Below are 23,017 nucleotides of genomic sequence, written 5' to 3'. Positions count from 1 at the left end.
TATAACACAAGTTTCAAAGTATTCAAAGTGAGTTTTTGAGAGAAAAATTCAGTCACACATTTGCCTATAAAGTGCCGAAAATAATAGTACCTTAAGGGCGATTCTAGTTGGTCAATCTTAAGGCGGATCCGGACGTGCTGTGGACTATCTACGGAGGGACGACACTTGGAGTCCTAAAGACTTGTTCTTGTTCGGTTCGGGCGCAGCTAGGGAAGGCACGCAACAAAGAGTATGCATCTAATCTATGCTAAATGATTATGTGTAAATAATATGTTTTCCTGGGTTTATGGTTTTTCCGCATGATTTATGAATTGTCATATGTATCATAACCTAACAGTGGTATCACGAGCCCCTTATTATTTTCATAATCTAAATTGCATGAACATGGTTAAATATTACAAATTTGCAAGAATTAAAAGGGGTGATTAATTTTCGTAATTGTTAATTAATTGCAAATTGCGTTTATTTAATTATACGTACGCAGTTTTTCGGCAGTTTCTTCGTTACTCATCCGAATTGAGTGATTTTTGTGTCAATTCCGCATGTAAAAGGCATTCTAAAATTTTGACGAACCCAGAATTCTCAAATTCGAAGCCTAACTATGACTTTTCGAAGGTTTTAGTTTTTCGAATGCAAAATTTCGTAAATTTAAGATGTTAAATTAAATATTTGCGATTCTTGTTGATAAATCTTGAATTTTTGATTGACCTACTGCATATGTTTAACAAGTTTGAATGCCTAGTCTTGTTAATTATGCAATCTAATTTGTAATTATGATTAATTTGTTGAAAATTAGAATAATTTAGAATTAATTTGATTTTCATAATTAATTGTAATTTAATTAGAAACCTATGATTAAAAACCACCATAAAAATTGTAAATTTACGATAAATTTTAAATTTTTATGACCTAGACTTGAATCCATAACAATCGGAAATCAATTGGATAATAAATTTTCGATTTTTTCGCCCTAAAATTATGAAATTAATATTATTTATTAATTTGTCATTAATTTTAAATATAAATTTTAAATTTTTATGCGATTCGTTCATATAACTTGCACGCACGAAGCAATGGACGCTTCGTGTTACCCTTAAGGGGTGTTGTATAATGCGGGCATGCGACGACGAGCAAGGGAGCTCGTCGCCCGTGCGGCACGAATGCAATGAGCAAGGGCGTAGTGCACGAGCACAAGGCAGCAGCCCTGCCTTGTGTCGTGTGCCACGACCAATGGACGAATGGGCATGGGCGTAGGGCAAGCCAAGGCAGTCGCGTGTGGGCAGCAAGCGAGCTGCGCCACAACGCGCGCTGCCTCGCACAAGAGCGCGCAGCCTCGCGCGCAGCGAGCGCAAGCTCGCGTGCCACGAGCGCTGCGCCTAGCATTGCTCGCGCGCACAGCGAGCGATGTCGCCCGCCCAGCGAGCGATGGCTCGCGCGCCCAGCGAGCGATGTCGCGCGCCCAGCGAGCGATGTCGCGCGCGCACTGCGAGCGATAGCTCGCGTGCGATGAGCGCTGGCGCGCGCAGCGAGCACCAATGCGTGTGGAGGCTTGCGATAGGGATGCAGCAGCTATGCGACGAGCGCATGGGTTGCGCGCACATGGCCAGCAATGGCTGTGTGCGTGCGGCTCATGGGCGTGCAACGCGTAGGGTGTTTGCGTTACGATTAGATCGTTTTGAATGTTTAATTTGAAAATTTCAGTTCACGTAATTTTAATTAATTTTAAAATTAATAATTTAAATTATTTTCTTGGATTTTAATTTTGAATATTATAATTAAAATAAATGTTATTTATTCTAATTATTTTACTAAAATTAAAATCATGAATTAATTTAAATGCGACTGAAATTAAATTAAACTTTTTGGATTCAATTATAAATTTATATGAGCTTTAAATTTTAATTAAATTTGTATGTTTCCGGTTAGACTAGAAATACATTTTTATGTTTAAAATTGGTAAAGCATATGAATTTATTGGTTTAAGTGGGAGCGCCTTTTAGTCATAAACTCTTGATTAGGTCTACAAATCCTTAAGGTTAAAACAACTTGATTAGAATTAATAAGGACTGAATAATTGGTAGATTATTGGTGCCCTTGATTAATTGCTGCAAATGTTTACGTGATGCATAATGTGTTTTACTAACCAGCTATGTGGGCCATTCATGATAATGAATGGGTGAATGGTATATATTGTATATGTACTGTTTTGCAGGTTATGAAGTGACTAGTATGGCCCAAATAGGATAGAAAATATGGTCTGCGTACCATTAATTTGAATGTAATTGGTCTAAAGTACCAAAGTTATTTTTCAATTCAAATATGGTCTGCGAACCATCAAATAGTTGTAATTAGTTATAGCTTATCCTATTTGAAGAAAATGGTGCCTCCCACGGAGATTTTCAAGACGGACTTTGAAGTCAAAGCTTCAAGATGAAGTCGGGCCATACTAGATCACAAATATCTTATGCATGTTTTAAGTTATTTATTGTTTTAAATATGTCTTAAAATGCATGAGATCAAAAGCTTGATTATGTTGCATGATTAAGGATTTTAGTTCACTTAAAATCTAACCAACATAGTAAGAGCCTTAAGTTCCAAACTTAAAATTGAGTTAAAAGGTGTCATGCCAAAATATACACTTGCTTGGATATCCTTTACATCAATCTAGTAATAGTTTTCGCTCAGCGAGGTGTTACTTATTGGTCCTAAAGGGGCAAGGTACACAAATAATTGTGAGTACATGTTAGTTTTGGTGAAACTCAACGATATAAGTAAGGAGTCCTTTTATGTCGTGGCAAATTCGATAGGTTTACCTAATAAGTTCTTAGACGTACCTATCAACCAAGAATAGTTTCTAGACTATTAGCAAAAGGCTTTTGCTTACCTAAGATGTTATAGGATTAAGTCGACAAACTGTGCTTAGTTCTTCAATGATTTTAGGATCTTGGAATCATTTTATTCACACCTGCCGGAACACATAATTTGAATAAAATGCTTAATAAACATTGAATTATGCATGTATGCTAGAATTTAAGTTTATTAAGAGAAAATGTGAATGGTTATTTATTTGTTTATTCTTTTCAATTGTAGTTTTTAATATGGCAAACAACAATTCATTCAACATTCGATCAATTCTCGAAAAGGAGAAGTTGAACGGGAAAAACTTCCTTGACTGGCAAAGGAACTTGCAAATAGTTCTTATGCAGGAAGAAAAGGAGTATGTCCTAGATGAGGCGATGCCCGAAGCTGCAGGCGACGGGGTCACTCAGGCAGCCCTCAATCGTTGGATTGATGCCAACAAGGATGTGAAATGTCTAATGCTCGCCACCATGAGTGCGGATCTGCAGAAAACGTTCATCAACTCAGATGCTTTCACAATCATCAGTGAGTTGAAGAACATGTTCCAAGATCTGGCTCGAGTCGAAAGATTCGAGACTCATAGGCAAATTCTTGAGACCAAGCTTACGAAAGGCGAGCCCGTAAGTCCACATGTTCTCAAAATGATTGGACTCATTGAGAATATGAGTCGGCTGGATCAGCAATTTTCTCAGGAAATGGCTATAGACACCATCCTCCATTCTCTTCATAGCGGGTATGATCAGTTCAAACTGAACTACAGTATGAATAGTCTGGACAAAACGCTCACTGAGCTTCACGGTATGCTGAAGACCGCTGAAAAGACGCTCAAAAGTGATAAGCAGGATGTGCTTATGGTGCGTGGGGGCAAGTTCAAGAAATCTGGAAAGAAGAGGAATGCTAAGAAAGGTGGCAACAAAGCCAGCCCAACTAAGCAAACTGGCGCCAAATCTGCAAAGAGAAAGGTCAGTCAACCCACTTCTGAATCCGAATGCTTCTACTGCAAGAAGAAGGGGCATTGGAAGAGAGATTGCTTGAAGCTAAAGGAAGATCAGAAGAACGGAACAGTCGTTCCATCTTCAGGTATTTTCGTTATAGACTGTATACTTGCTAATTCAACTTCTTGGGTATTAGATACAGGTTGTGGCTCACACTTATGTTCCAATCCACAGGGACTAAGAAGAAGTAGAAAGTTAAGCAAGGGTGAAGTCGACCTACGAGTGGGAAATGGAGCACGGATTGCTGCATTAGCTGTAGGAACTTACTATTTGTCGTTGCCCTCCGGGCTAGTTTTGGAACTGGAAGAATGTTTCCATGTTCCAAGTCTTACTAAAAACATCATTTCAGTTTCTTGCTTAGATGCTAAGGGATTTTCCTTTATAATAAAAGACAATAGTTGTTCGTTTTATTTTAAAGAGATGTTTTATGGATCTGCTAGATTAGTCAATGGACTTTATTTATTAGATCACGAAAAACAAGTATATAACATAAATACCAAAAAGGCCAAAAAGGATGATTCAGATCTCACCTATCTGTGGCATTGTCGATTAGGCCATATAAACTTGAAACGCTTAGAAAGACTTCAAAGGGAAGGAATTCTAGAACCATTTGACTTAGAGGATTATGGTAAATGCGAATCATGTTTACTTGGCAAAATGACGAAGCAACCTTTCTCTAAAGTTGGAGAAAGAGCAAATGAACTATTGGGTTTAATCCATACAGATGTATGTGGACCAATGAGTACAAATGCTAGAGGTGGTTTCAGCTACTTTATCACTTTCACTGATGACTTCAGTAGGTATGGTTATGTCTACCTAATGAAGCATAAGTCTGAATCCTTTGACAAATTCAAGGAATTTCAGAGTGAAGTAGAGAATCAATTAGGCAAGAAGATTAAGGCACTGCGGTCTGATAGAGGCGGTGAATATCTGAGCTATGAATTTGATGACCATCTGAAAGAATGTGGAATTCTATCAGAATTGACTCCTCCTGGAACACCACAATGGAACGGTGTGTCAGAACGGAGGAACAGAACCTTGCTAGACATGGTCAGGTCAATGATGGGTCAGGCCGAACTTCCATTAGAATTTTGGGGACATGCACTAAATACAGCTGCACTCACTATAAATAGAGCTCCGTCTAAAGCTGTCGAAAAGACTCCATACGAATTATGGTTTGGAAAGCCTCCAAATGTGTCTTTTCTTAAGATTTGGGGATGTGAAGTATACGTCAAACGATTAATTTCAGACAAACTTCATCCAAAATCTGACAAATGTATCCTTGTGGGCTATCCAAAGGAAACAAAGGGGTATTACTTCTACAATACATCTGAGAACAAAGTGTTTGTTGCTCGAGATGGTGTCTTTTTGGAGAAGGATCACATTTCCAAAATGACAAGTGGGAGAAAAGTAGACCTCGAAGAAATTCGAGTCGAACAACAAACTCTAGAGAATGCTCAAGATGACATTCAGGATGAAACTCAGAGATCTTTAGAAGAATCTGGTGAGAATCATGGTCAATCTAGAAATGTTACCCCGCGTAGATCGCAAAGATATAGATCTCAACCGGAAAGGTACTTAGGTATTTTGACGAACGAGAGCTATGACGTTCTATTACTTGAAAGTGATGAACCTGCGACTTACAAGCAAGCTATGACGAGCCCTAGCTCCAAGCAATGGCAAGAAGCCATGCAATCTGAATTAGACTCCATGTCTGAAAACCAAGTATGGGATTTGGTCGATTTGCCAGATGGCTACCAAGCCATTGGAAGCAAATGGGTTTTCAAACTGAAAAAGGACAAGGATGGGAAACTTGAAGTTTTCAAAGCTAGATTGGTTGCAAAAGGTTACAGGCAAGTCCACGGTGTGGATTACGATGAAACCTTTTCACCAGTTGCAATGCTAAAGTCTATTCGAATAATGTTAGCAATCGCTGCATATTACGATTACGAAATATGGCAGATGGATGTCAAAACTGCTTTCTTAAACGGCGTTTTAACAGAAACTGTGTTTATGACACAGCCTGAAGGTTTTGAGGATCCAAAGAATGCTAAAAAGGTATGCAAGCTAAAGAAGTCAATCTACGGATTGAAGCAGGCATCCAGGAGCTGGAATATACGTTTTGATGAAGCAGTCAGTGACTTTGGTTTCATCAAGAACGCGGACGAATCTTGTGTATACAAGAAGGTCAGTGGGAGCAAAATTGCTTTCCTAGTATTATATGTCGACGACATATTGCTTATCGGAAATGACATTCCTATGTTGAACTCTGTCAAGATTTGGCTTGGGAAATGTTTTTCGATGAAGGATCTAGGAGAAGCACAGTACATATTGGGCATCAAGATTTACAGAGATAGATCTAAAAAGATGATTGGACTTAGTCAAAGCACTTATATCAATAAGGTGCTTGATAGGTTCAAGATGGCGGACTCCAAGCGAGGCTACCTACCCATGTCTCATGGAATGACTCTAAGCAAGACTCAGTGCCCAAAAACACTTGATGAGCGTAGACGAATGAATGGGATTCCATATGCATCATTGATTGGTTCAATAATGTATGCTATGATATGTACACGCCCGGATGTTGCGTACGCACTCAGTGCTACGAGCAGATACCAGTCAGACCCAGGAGAGGCGCATTGGACTGCTGCCAAGAACATTCTGAAGTACCTGAAAAGGCACAAAGATGACTTCCTGGTCTATGGTGGAGATGATGAATTAATTGTTAAAGGCTATCCGGACGCAAGTTTCCAAACCGACAAAGATGATTTCAGATCACAGTCTGGGTTTGTCTTCTGCCTCAACAGAGGAGCAGTAAGCTGGAAAAGTGCTAAGCAAAGCACCATTGCGGATTCTACAACTGAAGCGGAGTACATTGCTGCACATGAAGCAGCAAAGGAAGCTATATGGCTAAGGAAGTTCATAGGAGAACTTGGTGTAGTCCCCTCCATTAAAGGACCAATAGCCCTGTATTGTGATAATAACGGAGCTATTGCACAGGCAAAAGAGCCTAGACACCACCAGAGAGTCAAGCATGTACTTCGTAGATTTCACCTTCTACGAGAGTTCGTTGAAAGAAAAGAAGTCGAGATAAGCAAAATTGGAACTGATGACAACATATCAGATCCATTAACTAAACCTCTGCCACAGGCGAAGCACAACTCGCACACTGCAGCTATGGGAATCAAGCATATTGGAGAATGGCTTTGATGTCTCTGTTTAATGTTTTAAAGTTTTAGAGTTTAAATCTTTGTAAAACATTATTGGTTAATCATTCACAATAAATGAAAAGAATTCATTTTTCCATTTAATTTGTGGTTTATTAAATGATGAGTCCCTTCAATTTGACGATATATTCAAGATAGACTGTCAGGACCAGTCCTGTGACTAAGAAATGTCTATAAAGTGAACTTGAATGTCAAAGGTTGAAAATGGTCCCTAATCGGAGTTTTCTATAAAATTGGACGCATAGAAAACGTTAGACGATTAGAATGCAAGATGACTAGTAGTTCTGTTTCTTGAACTATGTGGACATGGCAATGTCATAATCATTTGCATAGATACTTACTTTGGGAAGACTAGTATCGGACGAGACCTATGAAACTTTACTGTAAGAGATGAAAGTCTGTCATAAGTAAATTTTATTAAATTATTAGACACTAAATCCTCAATACCTGAGTGATTTGAGATTACTTGTTTGAGAACTGGTTGCTTTGACGTTGACCAACCGTCGCACCGTAAAAGGAGGCTATAAAGGCAACGCTCAGGTAATCACCTATCAAACGAAGTCTAATCTCAAGATCGCAAGATTGGGATTGTCCTCCCATAAATCGGGATGAGATGCTTAAAAGTTGTACAAGGCCACTCGGAGAGCTAGAAACTGTGAAATGCATGGCCGTGCTCGGATGAATCATAGGCTATGATTATCTGTTTATTTGATCAGTTGAACTCTGAAACCGAGGAACACCTCTGGACATAATAAGGATGACAACTCTTACCTTATGTTCAAGAGCAAGCATCGAGCGACAAAGGAATTAGGAAATGCACACTTGTCCCTAAGGACAAGTGGGAGACTGAAGGAAATAATGCCCTTGGTCCAAGTATGCATTCTATGATAAGTCTAATAAATGCGGTTCAGTATTAATTAACAAGTTAATAATTCAGTGAGATCAAGTGAGCTGAATGCCTAGCTAGAGGCCGCTTCAGTTCAAGTGGAATTAATGATATTAATCCACAGCTTACTCTTGACTGAACCCGTAGGGTCACACAAATAGTACGTAAACGGATCAAGTATTTAATTAAATATTCCATCTATGAATATTCGGAACCGACGGATCTTGGTTTCAGTGGGAGCTAAGATCGTCACAGGCAAGGAATGAATACTCCGGAAACGATGATATTGCCGGAAACGGAAATATGGATCGTATCGGAAATATAAATATTATCCAAGTCGTAGATGTTGCCGGAAACGGAAATATGGTACGTGTCGGAAAATATTATCGGAAATGGAAATATTGCCAGAATCAGAAATATTGCCGGAAACGGAAATATTGTCAGAATCGGAAATATTACCGGAATCGGAAAATAATTCCGGAAACGGAAATATTAAATATTTGTTCGAAACGGAAATTAATTCCGGAATCGGAAATATTAAATATTGTTCGTATCGGAAATGAATTCCGGAATCGGAAAATTTAATCGGAAGCGCATCGTACGAATAAGCATCGGACGAGGCCTGCCGGACGAGGCCCAGCACGAAGCCAGGCCATCGCCCAGCAAGCCAAGCGCACCGCACAAACAGCCACGCCAGGCCCAGCGCAAGGCCAGGCCCAGCAGGCTGCGCGCAGCGCGCAGCGCGCACAGTGCGCACAGCACGCGCAGCGTGCAGCGCGCACAGCGCGCACAGCACGCGCAGCGCGCGCGGGCGCTGAGTGGGCTGCTGCTCGCGCGCACGCATGGGGCCCATCGTGGCTGCCGTGCGTGTGTGTGCAAGTGTTTGTGTTCGTGCACGTTTCCTAAAACATGCAGAGTTCGGTTAATGATTAAATTCCTAATTCTATTTGATAAATTAATTAAATTAGAGTTCTTGTAGGATTCTAGGTTTGATTAATTTGTATCTGAATAGGATTGCGATTCCCTTTCCATACCGCTATAAATATGAGGCTAGGGCTCACAATTTATAACACAAGTTTCAAAGTATTCAAAGTGAGTTTTTGAGAGAAAAATTCAGTCACACATTTGCCTATAAAGTGCCGAAAATAATAGTACCTTAAGGGCGATTCTAGTTGGTCAATCTTAAGGCGGATCCGGACGTGCTGTGGACTATCTACGGAGGGACGACACTTGGAGTCCTAAAGACTTGTTCTTGTTCGGTTTGGGCGCAGCTAGGGAAGGCACGCTACAACATGTATGCATCAATACTATGCTAAATGATTATGTGAATATAATATGCTTTCCTGGCTTTATGGTTTTTCCGCATGATTTATGAATTCTCATATGTATCATAACCTAACAAGAAGCAACACTCACATTGTAGCACTGGAAATCCAACATAGCTTTGAATTCCATGAACTGTTTTAAAGATGGGTTTGAGGCCCATGGTTCTAAAACATTGGGGTTGAACATTTATCATATATGAAATGCATTTTCATATTCCATTTAATCTTGGTTTAGTATTAAATGATGAGTCCCTTCAACTTTATCTAATAGGATAAGGATTTAATCTTTTATCGAATCCCGATAGCTTTAGGATTCGCACACGAGCATCGCACGAGCACCGTACACCCGCGCACGCCTTGCGGCCCACGCTGAGCCCACAGCGCTCGGCCCATGCTGCTGTCCGCGCGCGCCCATGGCTTCGGCTGGGCCTGGCTTGCGCTGGGCCTGGTGGAGGCTTGGCGTGTGTTGGTAATACGTGTGGCTTGCTGGGCGATGGCCTGGCTTCGTGCTGGGCCTTCGTCTAGCGAGCCTCGTCCAATGCTAATTCGTACGATACGCTTCCGATTAAATTCACGATTTCGGAATTCATTTCCGATACGAACAATATTTAATATTTCCGATTCCGGAATTATTTCCGATTCCGACAATATTTCCATTTCCGATAATATTTTCCGATACGTACCATGTTTCCGTTTCCGGCAACATCTACGACTAGGATAATATTTATATTTCGGATACGATCCATATTTCCGTTTCTGGCAATATCATCGTTTCCGGAGTATTCATTTCTTGCTTGTGACGATCTCAGCTCCCACTGAAACCAAGATCCGTCGATTCCGAATATCCATAGATGGAGTATTTAATTCCATTAAATACTTGATCCGTTTACGTACTATTTGTGTGACCCTACGGGTTCAGTCAAGAGTAAGTTGTGGATTAATATCATTAATTGCACTTGAACTGAAGCGGCCTCTAGCTAGGCATTCAGCTCACTTGATCTCACTGAATTATTAACTTGTTAATTAATACTGAACCTCATTTATTAGACTTAACATTGAATGCATACTTGGACCAAGGGCATTATTTCCTTCAGTCTCCCACTTGTCCTTAGGGACAAGTGTGCATTTCCTAATTCCTTTTCACTCGATGCTTGCTCTTGAACATAAGGTAAGAGTTGTCATCCTTATTATGTCCAGAGGTGTTTCTCGGTTTCAGAGTTCAACTGATCAAATAAACAGATAATTATAGCCTATGATTCATTTGAGCACGACCATGCATTTCATAGTTTCTAGCTCTCCGAGTGGCCTTGTACAACTTTTAAGCATCTCATCCCGATTTATGGGAGGACAATCCCAATCTTGCGATCTTGAGATTAGACTTCGTTTGATAGGTGATTACCTGAGCGTTGCCTTTATAGCCTCCTTTTACGGTGCGACGGTTGGTCAACGTCAAAGCAACCAGTTCTCAAACAAGTAATCTCAAATCACTCAGGTATTGAGGATTTAGTGTCTAATAATTTTAATGAAATTTACTTATGACATATTTTCATCTCTTACAGTAAAGTTTCATAGGTCTGTCCGATACTAGTCTTCCCAAAGTAAGTATCTATGCAAATGATTATGACATTGCCATGTCCACATAGTTCAAGAAACAGAACTACTAGTCATCTTGCATTCTAATCGTCTAACATTTTCTATGCGTCCAATTTTATAGAAAACTCCGACTAGGGACCATTTTCAACCTTTGACATTCAAGTTCACTTGATAGACATTTCTTAGTCACAGGACTGGTCCTGACAGTCTATCTTGAATATATCGTCAAATTGAAGGGGCTCATCATTTAATAAACCACAAATTAAATGGAAAAATGAATTCTTTTCATTTATTGTGAATGATTAACCAATAATTTTTTACAAAGATTTAAACTCTAAAACTTTAAAACATTAAACAAGGATATCAAAGCCATTCTCCAATATGCTTGATTCCCATAGCTGCAGTGTGCGAGTTGTGCTTCGCCTGCGGCAGAGGTTTAGTTAATGGATCTGATATGTTGTCATCAGTTCCAATCTTGCTTATCTCGACTTCTTTTCTTTCAACGAACTCTCGTAGAAGGTGAAATCTACGAAGTACATGCTTGACTCTCTGGTGGTGTCCAGGCTCCTTTGCCTGTGTAATAGCTCCGTTATTATCACAATGCAGGGCTATTGGTCCTTTAATGGAGGGGACTACACCAAGTTCACCTATGAACTTCCTTATCCATATAACTTCCTTTGCTGCTTCATGTGCAGCAATGTACTCCGCTTCAGTTGTAGAATCCGCAATGGTGCTTTGCTTAGCATTTTTCCAGCTTACTGCACCTCCGTTGAGGCAGAAGACAAACCCAGACTGTGATCTGAAATCATCTTTGTCGGTTTGGAAACTTGCGTCTGTATAGCCTTTAACAATTAATTCATCATCTCCACCATAGACCAGGAAGTCATCTTTGTGCCTTTTCAGGTACTTCAGAATATTCTTGGCAGCAGTCCAATGCGCCTCTCCTGGGTCTGACTGGTATCTGCTCGTAGCACTGAGTGCGTACGCAACATCCGGGCGTGTACATATCATAGCATACATTATTGAACCAATCAATGATGCATATGGTATCCCATTCATTCGTCTACGCTCATCAAGTGTTTTTGGGCACTGAGTCTTGCTTAGAGTTATTCCATGAGACATGGGTAGGTAGCCTCGTTTGGAGTCTGCCATCTTGAACCTATCAAGCACCTTATTGATATAAGTGCTTTGACTAAGTCTAATCATCCTTTTAGATCTATCTCTGTAAATCTTGATGCCCAATATGTACTGTGCTTCTCCTAGATCCTTCATCGAAAAACATTTCCCAAGCCAAATCTTGACAGAGTTCAATGTAGGAATGTCATTTCCGATAAGTAATATGTCGTCGACATATAATACTAGGAAAGCAATTTTTTTCCCACTGACCTTCTTGTATACACAAGATTCATCTTCGTTCTTGATGAAACCAAAGTCACTGACTGCTTCATCAAAACGTATATTCCAGCTCCTGGATGCCTGCTTCAATCCGTAGATTGATTTCTTTAGCTTGCATACCTTTTTAGCATTCTTTAGATCCTCAAAACCTTCAGGCTGTGTCATAAACACAGTTTCTGTTAAAACGCCGTTTAAGAAAGCAGTTTTGACATCCATCTGCCATATTTCGTAATCGTAATATGCAGCGATTGCTAACATTATCCGAATAGATTTTAGCGTTGCAACTGGTGAAAAGGTTTCATCGTAATCCACGCCGTGGACTTGCCTGTAACCTTTTGCAACCAATCTAGCTTTGAAAACTTCAAGTTTCCCATCCTTGTCCTTTTTCAGTTTGAAAACCCATTTGCTTCCAATGGCTTGGTAGCCATCTGGCAAATCGACCAAATCCCATACTTGGTTTTCAGACATGGAGTCTAATTCAGATTGCATGGCTTCTTGCCATTGCTTGGAGCTAGGGCTCGTCATAGCTTGTTTGTAAGTCGCAGGTTCATCACTTTCAAGTAATAGAACGTCATAGCTCTCGTTCGTCAAAATACCTAAGTACCTTTCCGGTTGAGATCTATATCTTTGCGATCTACGCGGGGTAACATTTCTAGATTGACCATGATTCTCACCAGATTCTTCTAAAAATCTCTGAGTTTCATCCTGAATGTCATCTTGAGCATTCTCTAGAGTTTGTTGTTCGACTCGAATTTCTTCGAGGTCTACTTTTCTCCCACTTGTCATTTTGGAAATGTGATCTTTCTCCAAAAAGACACCATCTCGAGCAACAAACACCTTGTTCTCAGATGTATTGTAGAAGTAATACCCCTTTGTTTCCTTTGGATAGCCCACAAGGATACATTTGTCAGATTTTGGATGAAGTTTGTTTGAAATTAATCGTTTGACGTATACTTCACATCCCCAAATCTTAAGAAAAGACACTTTTGGAGGCTTTCCAAACCATAACTCATATGGAGTCTTTTTAACAGCTTTAGACAGAGCTCTATTTATAGTGAGTGCAGCTGTATTAAGTGCATGTCCCCAAAATTCTAATGGAAGTTCGGCCTGACCCATCATTGACCTGACCATGTCTAGCAAGGTTCTGTTCCTCCGTTCCGACACACCGTTCCATTGTGGTTTTCCAGGAGGAGTCAATTCTGATAGAATTCCACATTCTTTCAGATGGTCATCAAATTCATAGCTCAGATATTCACCGCCTCTATCAGACCGCAGTGCTTTAATCTTTTTGCCTAATTGATTCTCTACTTCACTCTGAAATTCTTTGAATTTTTCAAAGGATTCAGACTTATGCTTCATTAGGTAGACATAACCATATCTACTGAAGTCATCAGTGAAAGTGATAAAGTAGCTGAAACCACCTCTAGCATTTGTACTCATTGGTCCACATACATCTGTATGGATTAAACCCAATAGTTCATTTGCTCTTTCTCCAACTTTAGAGAAAGGCTGCTTTGTCATTTTGCCAAGTAAACATGATTCGCATTTACCATAATCCTCTAAGTCAAATGGTTCTAGAATTCCTTCCTTTTGAAGTCTTTCTAAGCGTTTCAAGTTTATATGACCTAATCGACAATGCCACAGATAGGTGAGATCTGAATCATCCTTTTTGGCCTTTTTGGTATTTATGTTATAAACTTGTTTGTCGTGATCTAATAAATAAAGTCCATTGACTAATCTAGCAGATCCATAAAACATCTCTTTAAAATAAAACGAACAACTATTGTCTTTTATTAAAAAGGAAAATCCTTAGCATCTAAGCAAGAAACTGAAATGATGTTTTTAGTAAGACTTGGAACATGGAAACATTCTTCCAGTTCCAAAACTAGCCCGGAGGGCAACGACAAATAATAAGTTCCTACAGCTAATGCAGCAATCCGTGCTCCATTTCCCACTCGTAGGTCGACTTCACCCTTGCTTAACTTTCTACTTCTTCTTAGTCCCTGTGGATTGGAACATAAGTGTGAGCCACAACCTGTATCTAATACCCAAGAAGTTGAATTAGCAAGTATACAGACTATAACGAAAATACCTGAAGATGGAACGACTGTTCCGTTCTTCTGATCTTCCTTTAGCTTTGGACATTCTCTTTTGTAATGGCCTATTCCATCACAATAAAGACAGCTTGATGTGGACTTGTCCTGCTTTGATTTAGCATTGCCCTTGGACTTTCCACTTTTCTTGAACGGTCTCCTTCTAGCCTTGAGTAAATCTTTGGCTTCACAGTCCAGTATTATTTCAGCCTTTCTGACAAGGTGAACAAATTCTGCAACCGATTCCGGCAATATTTCCATTTCCGATAATATTTTCCGATACGTACCATGTTTCCGTTTCCGGCAACATCTACGACTTGGATAATATTTATATTTCCGATAAGATCCATATTTCCGTTTCCGGCAATATCATCGTTTCCGGAGTATTCATTTCTTGCTTGTGACGATCTCAACTCCCACTGAAACCAAGATCCGTCGATTCCGAATATCCATAGATGGAGTATTTAATGCCATTAAATACTTGATCCGTTTACGTACTATTTGTGTGACCCTATGGGTTCAGTCAAGAGTAAGCTGTGGATTAATATCATTAATTCCACTTGAACTGAAGCGGCCTCTAGCTAGGCATTCAGCTCACTTGATCTCACTGAATTTATTAACTTGTTAATTAATACTGAACCGCACTTATTAGACTTAACATAGAATGCATACTTGGACCAAGGGCATTATTTCCTTCATTAACTTAGTAAATGCTTATACATAGTTCAAACATTCTTTACTTAGATTTATTCACATGGGTCGAATATCTCCAATGGAGTCTTTCGTGTTTGATTTAGTAAATGCCATTACTTAATCCAAAACATTAATATAAGATCTTTTGTAAATAGATCTTAATACCCAGTATGTACTAAGTTTTGCCTTGGTCCATCATTGATGAATAATTTCAAATCTAAGTCATTAGCATTTGAATGTTATTTCACAATAGAGAGATATGTGTGTGATACACACAGGACCAATTAAGTTTTTTTATGTACTCCCACTAAACTTCTTATATATCTATAATAATCATGTACATTTTATGAAACTAAAATACTTATTAGCTTCACTAAAATACATTTCTAATTCCCAATTGCTTGCTTAAATCTGTACTTAGATTTCATAAGCTAGCTTTCTTTTTCAAGCATTTATTTGGATCTACAAATCCTATGACATACCATGTACATAGTTTATTCCAACATTTTATTGAGGAATTATTTTGTCATCCAATTGCCATATGTACCAATATGCAATCATTGCTTGATTTATAGCCTTTGAGCATTTATGCATTAGGTTTCAACACAATCCACGCCGTGAATTTGCTTGTAACCTTTAGCAACTAATCTAGCTTTGTGTGTGAAAACAATTTCATGTTTGATGGTTTTTATCCTTAAAACAAACTTGCAACCAATAGGTGTGAAACTATTCTTGCAAATCAACAAAATTTCAATTTTGTCATCAAAACATTGAGTATGTTTTATGGCCTCTAACCAATTAAACATATAGTCTATTTATGGCCTCTAACCATTTTAGGGAATCTATATTTCGTCATAGCTTTCTTACAAGTCACAAACTCATTAATATTTGTGATAATAGTTTGACTGCAAGTTGTAGGTTTCTTCACTATCTAATAGAGGAATCGCATAGTTTCAGTGACTTGAACTCTATGCCTACTTGGGTATAGAACATCAAACAATAGAATATCAATAGCCACTTAAAAGTCCTTTGAATATTCTGTTCTCCTTGAATCACTTTGTAAAGTCTTCTAAGAGATGTCTATTCTTTAAAAGCCACTTCTAAAGTCCTTAAAGAATACGTGTTCGGATTTTCTAAAGAACTTCGAAAAGCCTCCGGATTGTCCGTTTATGTTTGTTGTTAGCCTCGAAGATTTCGAGGTCTATTTTCTCCCACTTGTCATTTTGGAAACGAATCTCCAAAAGGACGTTATTTCGAGTAAACAAACATTATGTTCTCAAAAATTCATGGTAGAAACAATACCCTTGTGTCTCATTTGAATAAATCACAATGAAACATATATCTATACTTGGGCCTTAGTTTGTTGAATAACAAACACTAAGCTCCCACTGAGTTTAGCAACTCTTTAGATATATATTATGAAAAGATATTCTGAAATTACTTTTCAATAGCTTTGACGAATTTAGTTTGGTGGTAGTTGAGCATTTTGTTTAGAAATTATAGGAAAAGTCTTTATGATCCATCATTGATCGAATCAAGTACTAATCGACTTCGATCATTCCAACTTAGATCGTGAAATTACAACACACAATCATTGATGATCATTCTTGGTATAAGTAATCAACAACATGATCTAACCTAGATCTTTATGTTTTCTTACCAAGTGGTATTTATACTTCTGAATCTTTGAACTAGCCAAACAGATTCAAACTTATAAACCTATATTCACTCAAATCTGTGTGAAATAATAAAGTCATAAAACCTTTCTTTAGCTTTGAACTCTATTGTCTAGGCGTTCTAACAATAGTTTATATTTTTTGTTACTTTCAACAAGTAAGACTAGTTGTCTTAAATTGATTTAGAAATCAATGAACTTTCAACAGTCTATCAAAAATAGAGCTTTTGAATGTTAACTTGTTGATATGGTCTAAGCAACAATGCTAAACGTTAGTGGAACTCAAATCAAGAGATTGATTTGAACCTAGTAAAGTTTTATTGTTAAAGATTTGTTTGTTTTAATCAAGCATATTGACTCAACCCGTAAATGACCATTTCATTCAAGTAAACAAACAAACATTGTTTTTGTTCTTCTGAATGTGAGTCTTTCTGTGTTTGAAACAGAAATTTAGGTATGCTGATTATGGAACAAAATAGCCATTAAGTTCCAGCCTTTGAAAGGACTTAAAACAAACCAGATGACCCTACAACTAATGTAGCATTGCCATGCTTCATTTCCCACTTGTAGGCCATTAGTGTAGCCTAGCTTCCATTGTTTGAGTTATTACCGAAGTAAGAACCTCAAGCGGTATATGATACCAAGGAAGTTTGATTGCTAGGTCACTTCTCTTTAAACATAAACTTATAGGTAGAAACGGAATCGTAAATTCCTTTCATTTGTTCCTTGTTTTCCTATTTCTTGTACCCTTTCTTATAGTCTTAAGAATTGAATTCTTTAGTGTTGACTTTTATACTTTGTTTAGACATGTCTAATGTTACTTCAACAAAGTTCTTACCATTTATGTTGAATGTTTTGTTTCAACTAGATGATCTTACCAGAAGCTTCTAAAGTTCTCTAAGCATCGATCTATTTGAATGTCTAGTGTCTAGACTCATTCGAGAATTAAATGGAAAAAGATTTTAGGTTCTTAACCATTGGTAAAGCTGAGCGTTTAAACTCAATGCTTTATGATCTCAAAACTACATTGTATTTTGAATTCACAAGCACCAATTGGTTTTCCATTCGATTGATATTCGAAAACAACCATAAAAGTCGCTAAAAGAAACGTACATTTAAATTGCTCATTTTCTCTCATTTCCGTGAATCGTTCTTGGATTCATTACCAATCGAAGAAATTTACTATTACCTTTCTAAAAGGTTTTACTGCAGTGCAAGATATTTAATTATAAACAATAATTAAAACATACATTGAAGCATGCAAAGTCTAAACATTTATCATGAATAATAACTTGAAAATTAAAGCAATCATGCAATTTAAACAAGTCATTAGCATATTATTCGAGTTATGTGTTCCGGCAGGTGTGAATAAAATAATTCCAAGATCCTAAAATCCATTGAAGAATTAAGCAAAGTTTGTCGACTCAGTCCTAAAACATCTTAGGTAAGCAAAAACCTTTTGCTAATAGTCTAGAAACTATTCTTGGTTGATAGGCACGTCTAAGAACTTATTAGGTAAACCTATCGATTTTGCCACGACATAAAATTAAGGACTCCTTACTTATATCGTTGAGTTTCACCAAAACTAACATGTACTCACAATTATTTGTGTACCTTGCCCCTTTAGGACCAATAAGTAACACCTCGCTGAGCGAAAACTATTACTAAATTGATGTAAAGGATATCCAAGCAAGTGTATATTTTGGCATGGCACCTTTTAACTCAATTTTTAAGTTTGGAACTTAAGGCTCTTACTATGTTGGTTAGATTTTAAGTGAACTAAAATACTTAATCAGGCAACATAATTAAGCCACAATCTCATGCATAATTAAGACATATTTAAAGCAATAAATAACTTAAAGCATGCATAAGATAAATGTGATCTAGTATGGCCCGACTTCATCTTGAAGCTTCAACTTCAAAGTCCTTCTTGAAAATCTCCGTGGGAGGCGCCATTTTCTTCAAATAGGATAAGCTATAATTAAACTAATTACAACTATTTGATGGTACGCAGACCATATTTGAATTGAAAAACAATTTTGGTACTTTAGACCAATTACATTCAAATTAATGGTACGCAGACCATATTTTCTATCCTATTTGGGCCATACTAGTCACTTCATAACCTGCAAAACAGTACATATACAATATATATATACCATTCACCCATTTATTATCATGAATGGGCCACATAACTGGTTAGTAAAACACGTTATGCATCACATAAATATTTGCAGCAATTAATCAAGGGCACCAATAATCTACAAATTATTCAGTCCTTATTAATTCTAATCAAGTTGTTTTAACCTTAAGGATTTGTAGACCTAATCAAGAGTTTATGACTAAAAGGGCTCCCACTTAAACCAATAAATTCATATGCTTTACTAATTTTAAACATAAAAATGTATTTCTAGTCTAACCGGAAACATACAAATTTAATTAAAATTTAAAGCTCCTATAAATTTATAATTGAATCCACATATTTAATTTATTTTCAGTCGTATTTAAATTAATTCATGATTTTAATTTTAGTAAAATAATTAGAATAAATGAAATTTATTATAATTATAATATTCAAAATTAAAATCCAAGAAAATAATTTAAATTATTAATTTTAAAATTAATTAAAATTACATAAACTGAAAATTTCAAATTAAAATTTTAAAACGATCTAATCGTAACGCAAGGTACGCAACATCACCATGCAACGCACAGCCATAGGCCACACGCACGCAGCCATCGCTGGCCAAGTGCGCGCAGCCTATGTGTTGCGTCGCATCTGCTGCTGCTCACCATCGCAAGGCATCATCGAAGCACGCTCGCTGCTCACCATCGCTGGGCGCGCGCCAGCGATTGTCGCACGCGAGCCAGCGCTCGCTGCGCGCGAGGCTTCGATCGCTGCGCGAGGCAGTGCGCGTTGCACGCGACTGCTCGCTGCCTTGCTCTCGCCCTTGCCCACTCGCCCATCGCACACAGCACACGACACAAGGCAGGGTTGCTGCCTTGTGCTCGTGCACCATAGCCTTGCTCATTGCATTTGTACCGCATGGGCGACGAGCTCCCTTGCTCGTCGTCGCATGCCCGCACTATACAACACCCCTTAAGGGTAACACGTAGCGTCCATTGCTTTGTGCGTGCAAGTTATATGAGCGAATCGCATAAAAATTAAAAATTTTATTTTCAAAATTAATGACAAATTAATAAATCATATTAATTTCATAATTTTAGGGCGAAAAATCGAAAATTTATTAATTAATTAATTTCCGATTAACATGGATTCAAGTCTAGGTCATAAAAATTTAAAATTTAACACAAATTAACAATTTTTATGGTGGTTTTTAATCATATGTATCTAATTAAATTATTAATTAATTATGAAAATCAAATCAATTCTAAATTATTCGAATTTCCAACAAATTAATTATAATTACAAATGAGATTGCATAATTAACAAGGCTAGGCATTCAAACTTGTTAAACATATACAGTAGGTCAATCAAAAATTCAAGATTTATCAACAAGAATCGCAAATATTTAATTTAACATCTTAAATTTACAAAATTTTGCGTTCGAAAAACTAAAACCTCCGAAAAGTCATAGTTAGGCTTCGAATTTGAGAATTCTGGGTGCGGCCAAAAAGTCCTTTTTTTGTCAAAAATTTAGAATGCCTTTTACATGTGGAATTGACACAAAATTCACTCCATTTGGATAAGTAACGAAGAAACTGCCGAAAAATTGCGTACATATAATTAAATAAACGCAATTTGTAATTAATTAACAATTACGAAAATTAATCACCCCTTTTAATTTTTGCAAATTTGTAATATTTAACCATGTTTATGCAATTTAGATTATGAAAATAATAAGAGGCTCGTGATACCACTGTTAGGTTATGATACATATGATAATACATAAATCATGCGGAAAAACCATAAAGCTAGGAAAGCATATTATTTACACATAATCATTTAGCATAGTATAGATGCATACACTTTGTAGCGTGCCTTCCCTAGCTGCGCCCGAACCGAACAAGAACAAGTCTTTAGGACTCCAACTGTCGTCCCTCCGTAGATAGTCCACAGTACGTCCGGATCCGCCTCAAGTTTGACCAACTAGAATCGCCCTTAAGGTAGTATAGATTTTCGGCTAGGTTAGTGCAAGTGTATGGCTAAATTTTTCTTTCAAAACTTACCCTTTAGAATACTTCAATCGTATCTGTAAATAATGACCCTAGGCACTTATTTATAGAGGTATGGAAAAGGAACTGGAATCCTATTAGGATACTAATTAATTTAATTAGAATCCTGCTAGGACTCTATTAAATAAACTTTATCTAATAGGTTTAGGATTTAATATTTTATCGAATCCCGATAGCTTTAGGATTCGCACACGAGCATCGCACGAGCACCGTACACCCGCGCAGGCCTTGCGGCCCACGCTGAGCGCACATCGCTCGGCCCATGCTGCTGTCCTCGCGCGCCCATGGCTTCGGCTGGGCCTGGCTTGCGCTGGGCCTGGTCGAGGCTTGGCGTGTGTTGGTGATGCGTGTGGCTTGCTGGGCGATGGCCTGGCTTCGTGTTGGGCCTTCGTCTAGCGAGTCTCGTCCGATGCTAATTCGTACGATACGCTTCCTATTAAATTCCCGATTTCGGAATTCATTTCCGATACGAACAATATTTAATATTTCCGATTTCGGAATTATTTCCGATTCCGGCAATATTTCCATTTCCGATAATATTTTATGATACGTACCATGTTTCCGTTTCCGGCAACATCTACGACTTGGATAATATTTATATTTCCGATACGATCCATATTTCCGTTTCCGGCAATATCATCGTTTCCGGAGTATTCACTTGCTTGTGACGATCTCAGCTCCCACTGAAACCAAGATCCTTCGATTCCGAATATCCATAGATAGAGTATTTAATGCCATTAAATACTTGATCCGTTTACGTACTAATTGTGTGACCCTACGGTTTCAGTCAAGAGTAAGCTGTGGATTAATATCATTAATTCCACTTGAACTGAAGCGGCCTCTAGCTAGGCATTCAGCTCACTTGATCTCACTGAATTATTAACTTGTTAATTAATACTGAACCGCATTTATTAGACTTAACATTGAATGCATACTTGGACCAAGGGAATTATTTCCTTCACGCTGGTGCAGTGGCCCGAGCTCACGCAGTGAGCAGCAGTTCTGTGGCAGCAGTAGACAACGAGGGTGCAGCAACATCAGGTCTCGTGGGAGTTACAAGTTCTCAAGTTCAACAGATTGCTGATATCTTGTCTAAATCCACAATTAAGTTGCAAGATAATATAGATTTCAGATGGATTATTGACACCGGCGCTTCAAATCATGTGATTATGAAAAATATCAAAACGGCAGGAAATTGTCCGGTTGTGTAACCGGATGGTCAGTCGGCAAATTCAAATCAATATGGCTCCGTAACATTGGAGGGTGGATTAGTGCTTGATAATGTTTTATTTGTGCCTAAACTAAATTGCAATTTAATTTCTGTAACTCAATTAAGTGACGAATTAAATTGTTCTGCTCAGTTTAATAACAAAGTATGTGTTATTCAGGACCGCTCGACGAGGAGGGTGATTGGTGTGGGTGATCGACAGGAATGACTATATTTTTTCCGAGGAGTTCCGATAGTACGTGTGTTAGCAGTGGAATGTGTGGCTGATTTGTGGCATCAACGAATGGGACATCCGTCGGAGAAAATATTGTAGTTACTCCCTCCTGTGAGTAATACTAGTAGGAAGAATAATAAAGTTTGCGATGTATGTCCGCGTGCAAAGCAATGTAGAGAAAGTTTTCCAATTAGTGACAATCATGCTAGCAGCATATTTGAATTAATTCATGTTGATTTGTGGGGTCCTTACAAGACACCTTCGTCTTGTGGAGCGAAATATTTTTTGACAATTGTTGATGATTTTTCTAGGGGTGTTTGGATTTATTTAATTAGCAATAAAACAGAAGTTGAGTTGATATTTAATCAAGTCATAAGGATGGTTCAGAGTGATAATGGGACTGAATTTAATTGTTTACAAGGATATTTCTTTAAACGTGGTTAACTTTTATAAATTTGCAATGAATTAAAGGGGTGATTAATTTCGATTTTTGTAATTAATTGCAAATTCGTGCGATTATTTAATTATATGTTCGCAGAATTTTCGGCAGTTTAGTCAATAATGGACGGAATCGTATAATTTTATAGTGAATTTTGCATGTAAACAGCGTTTTAAAATTTTGACTAAAATCATAGAT

General features: G+C 38.0%; 1 protein-coding gene across 1 annotated transcript in view; it reads left to right on the top strand.

Moving 5' to 3' along the window:
- LOC110789972 (cytochrome P450 87A3) overlaps nucleotides 1-22,751 on the top strand; it is a 28,500-nt gene extending 5,749 nt beyond the window's left edge. Inside the window, exon 3 of the mRNA XM_021994704.2 lies at nucleotides 22,327-22,751. Coding sequence (XP_021850396.2) covers nucleotides 22,327-22,374 — 48 coding nt within the window. The 3' untranslated portion in view covers nucleotides 22,375-22,751. The remainder of the gene's footprint in view (nucleotides 1-22,326) is intronic.
- The last annotated feature ends 266 nt before the right edge of the window (nucleotides 22,752-23,017 follow it).

Source organism: Spinacia oleracea, chromosome 5 (genome assembly GCF_020520425.1).
Source record: "Spinacia oleracea cultivar Varoflay chromosome 5, BTI_SOV_V1, whole genome shotgun sequence".
Taxonomy (NCBI): Eukaryota; Viridiplantae; Streptophyta; class Magnoliopsida; order Caryophyllales; family Amaranthaceae; genus Spinacia; species Spinacia oleracea.
The sequence above is the reverse complement of the archived record's forward strand: the minus strand, read 5'-3'. Positions and strand labels throughout refer to the sequence as shown.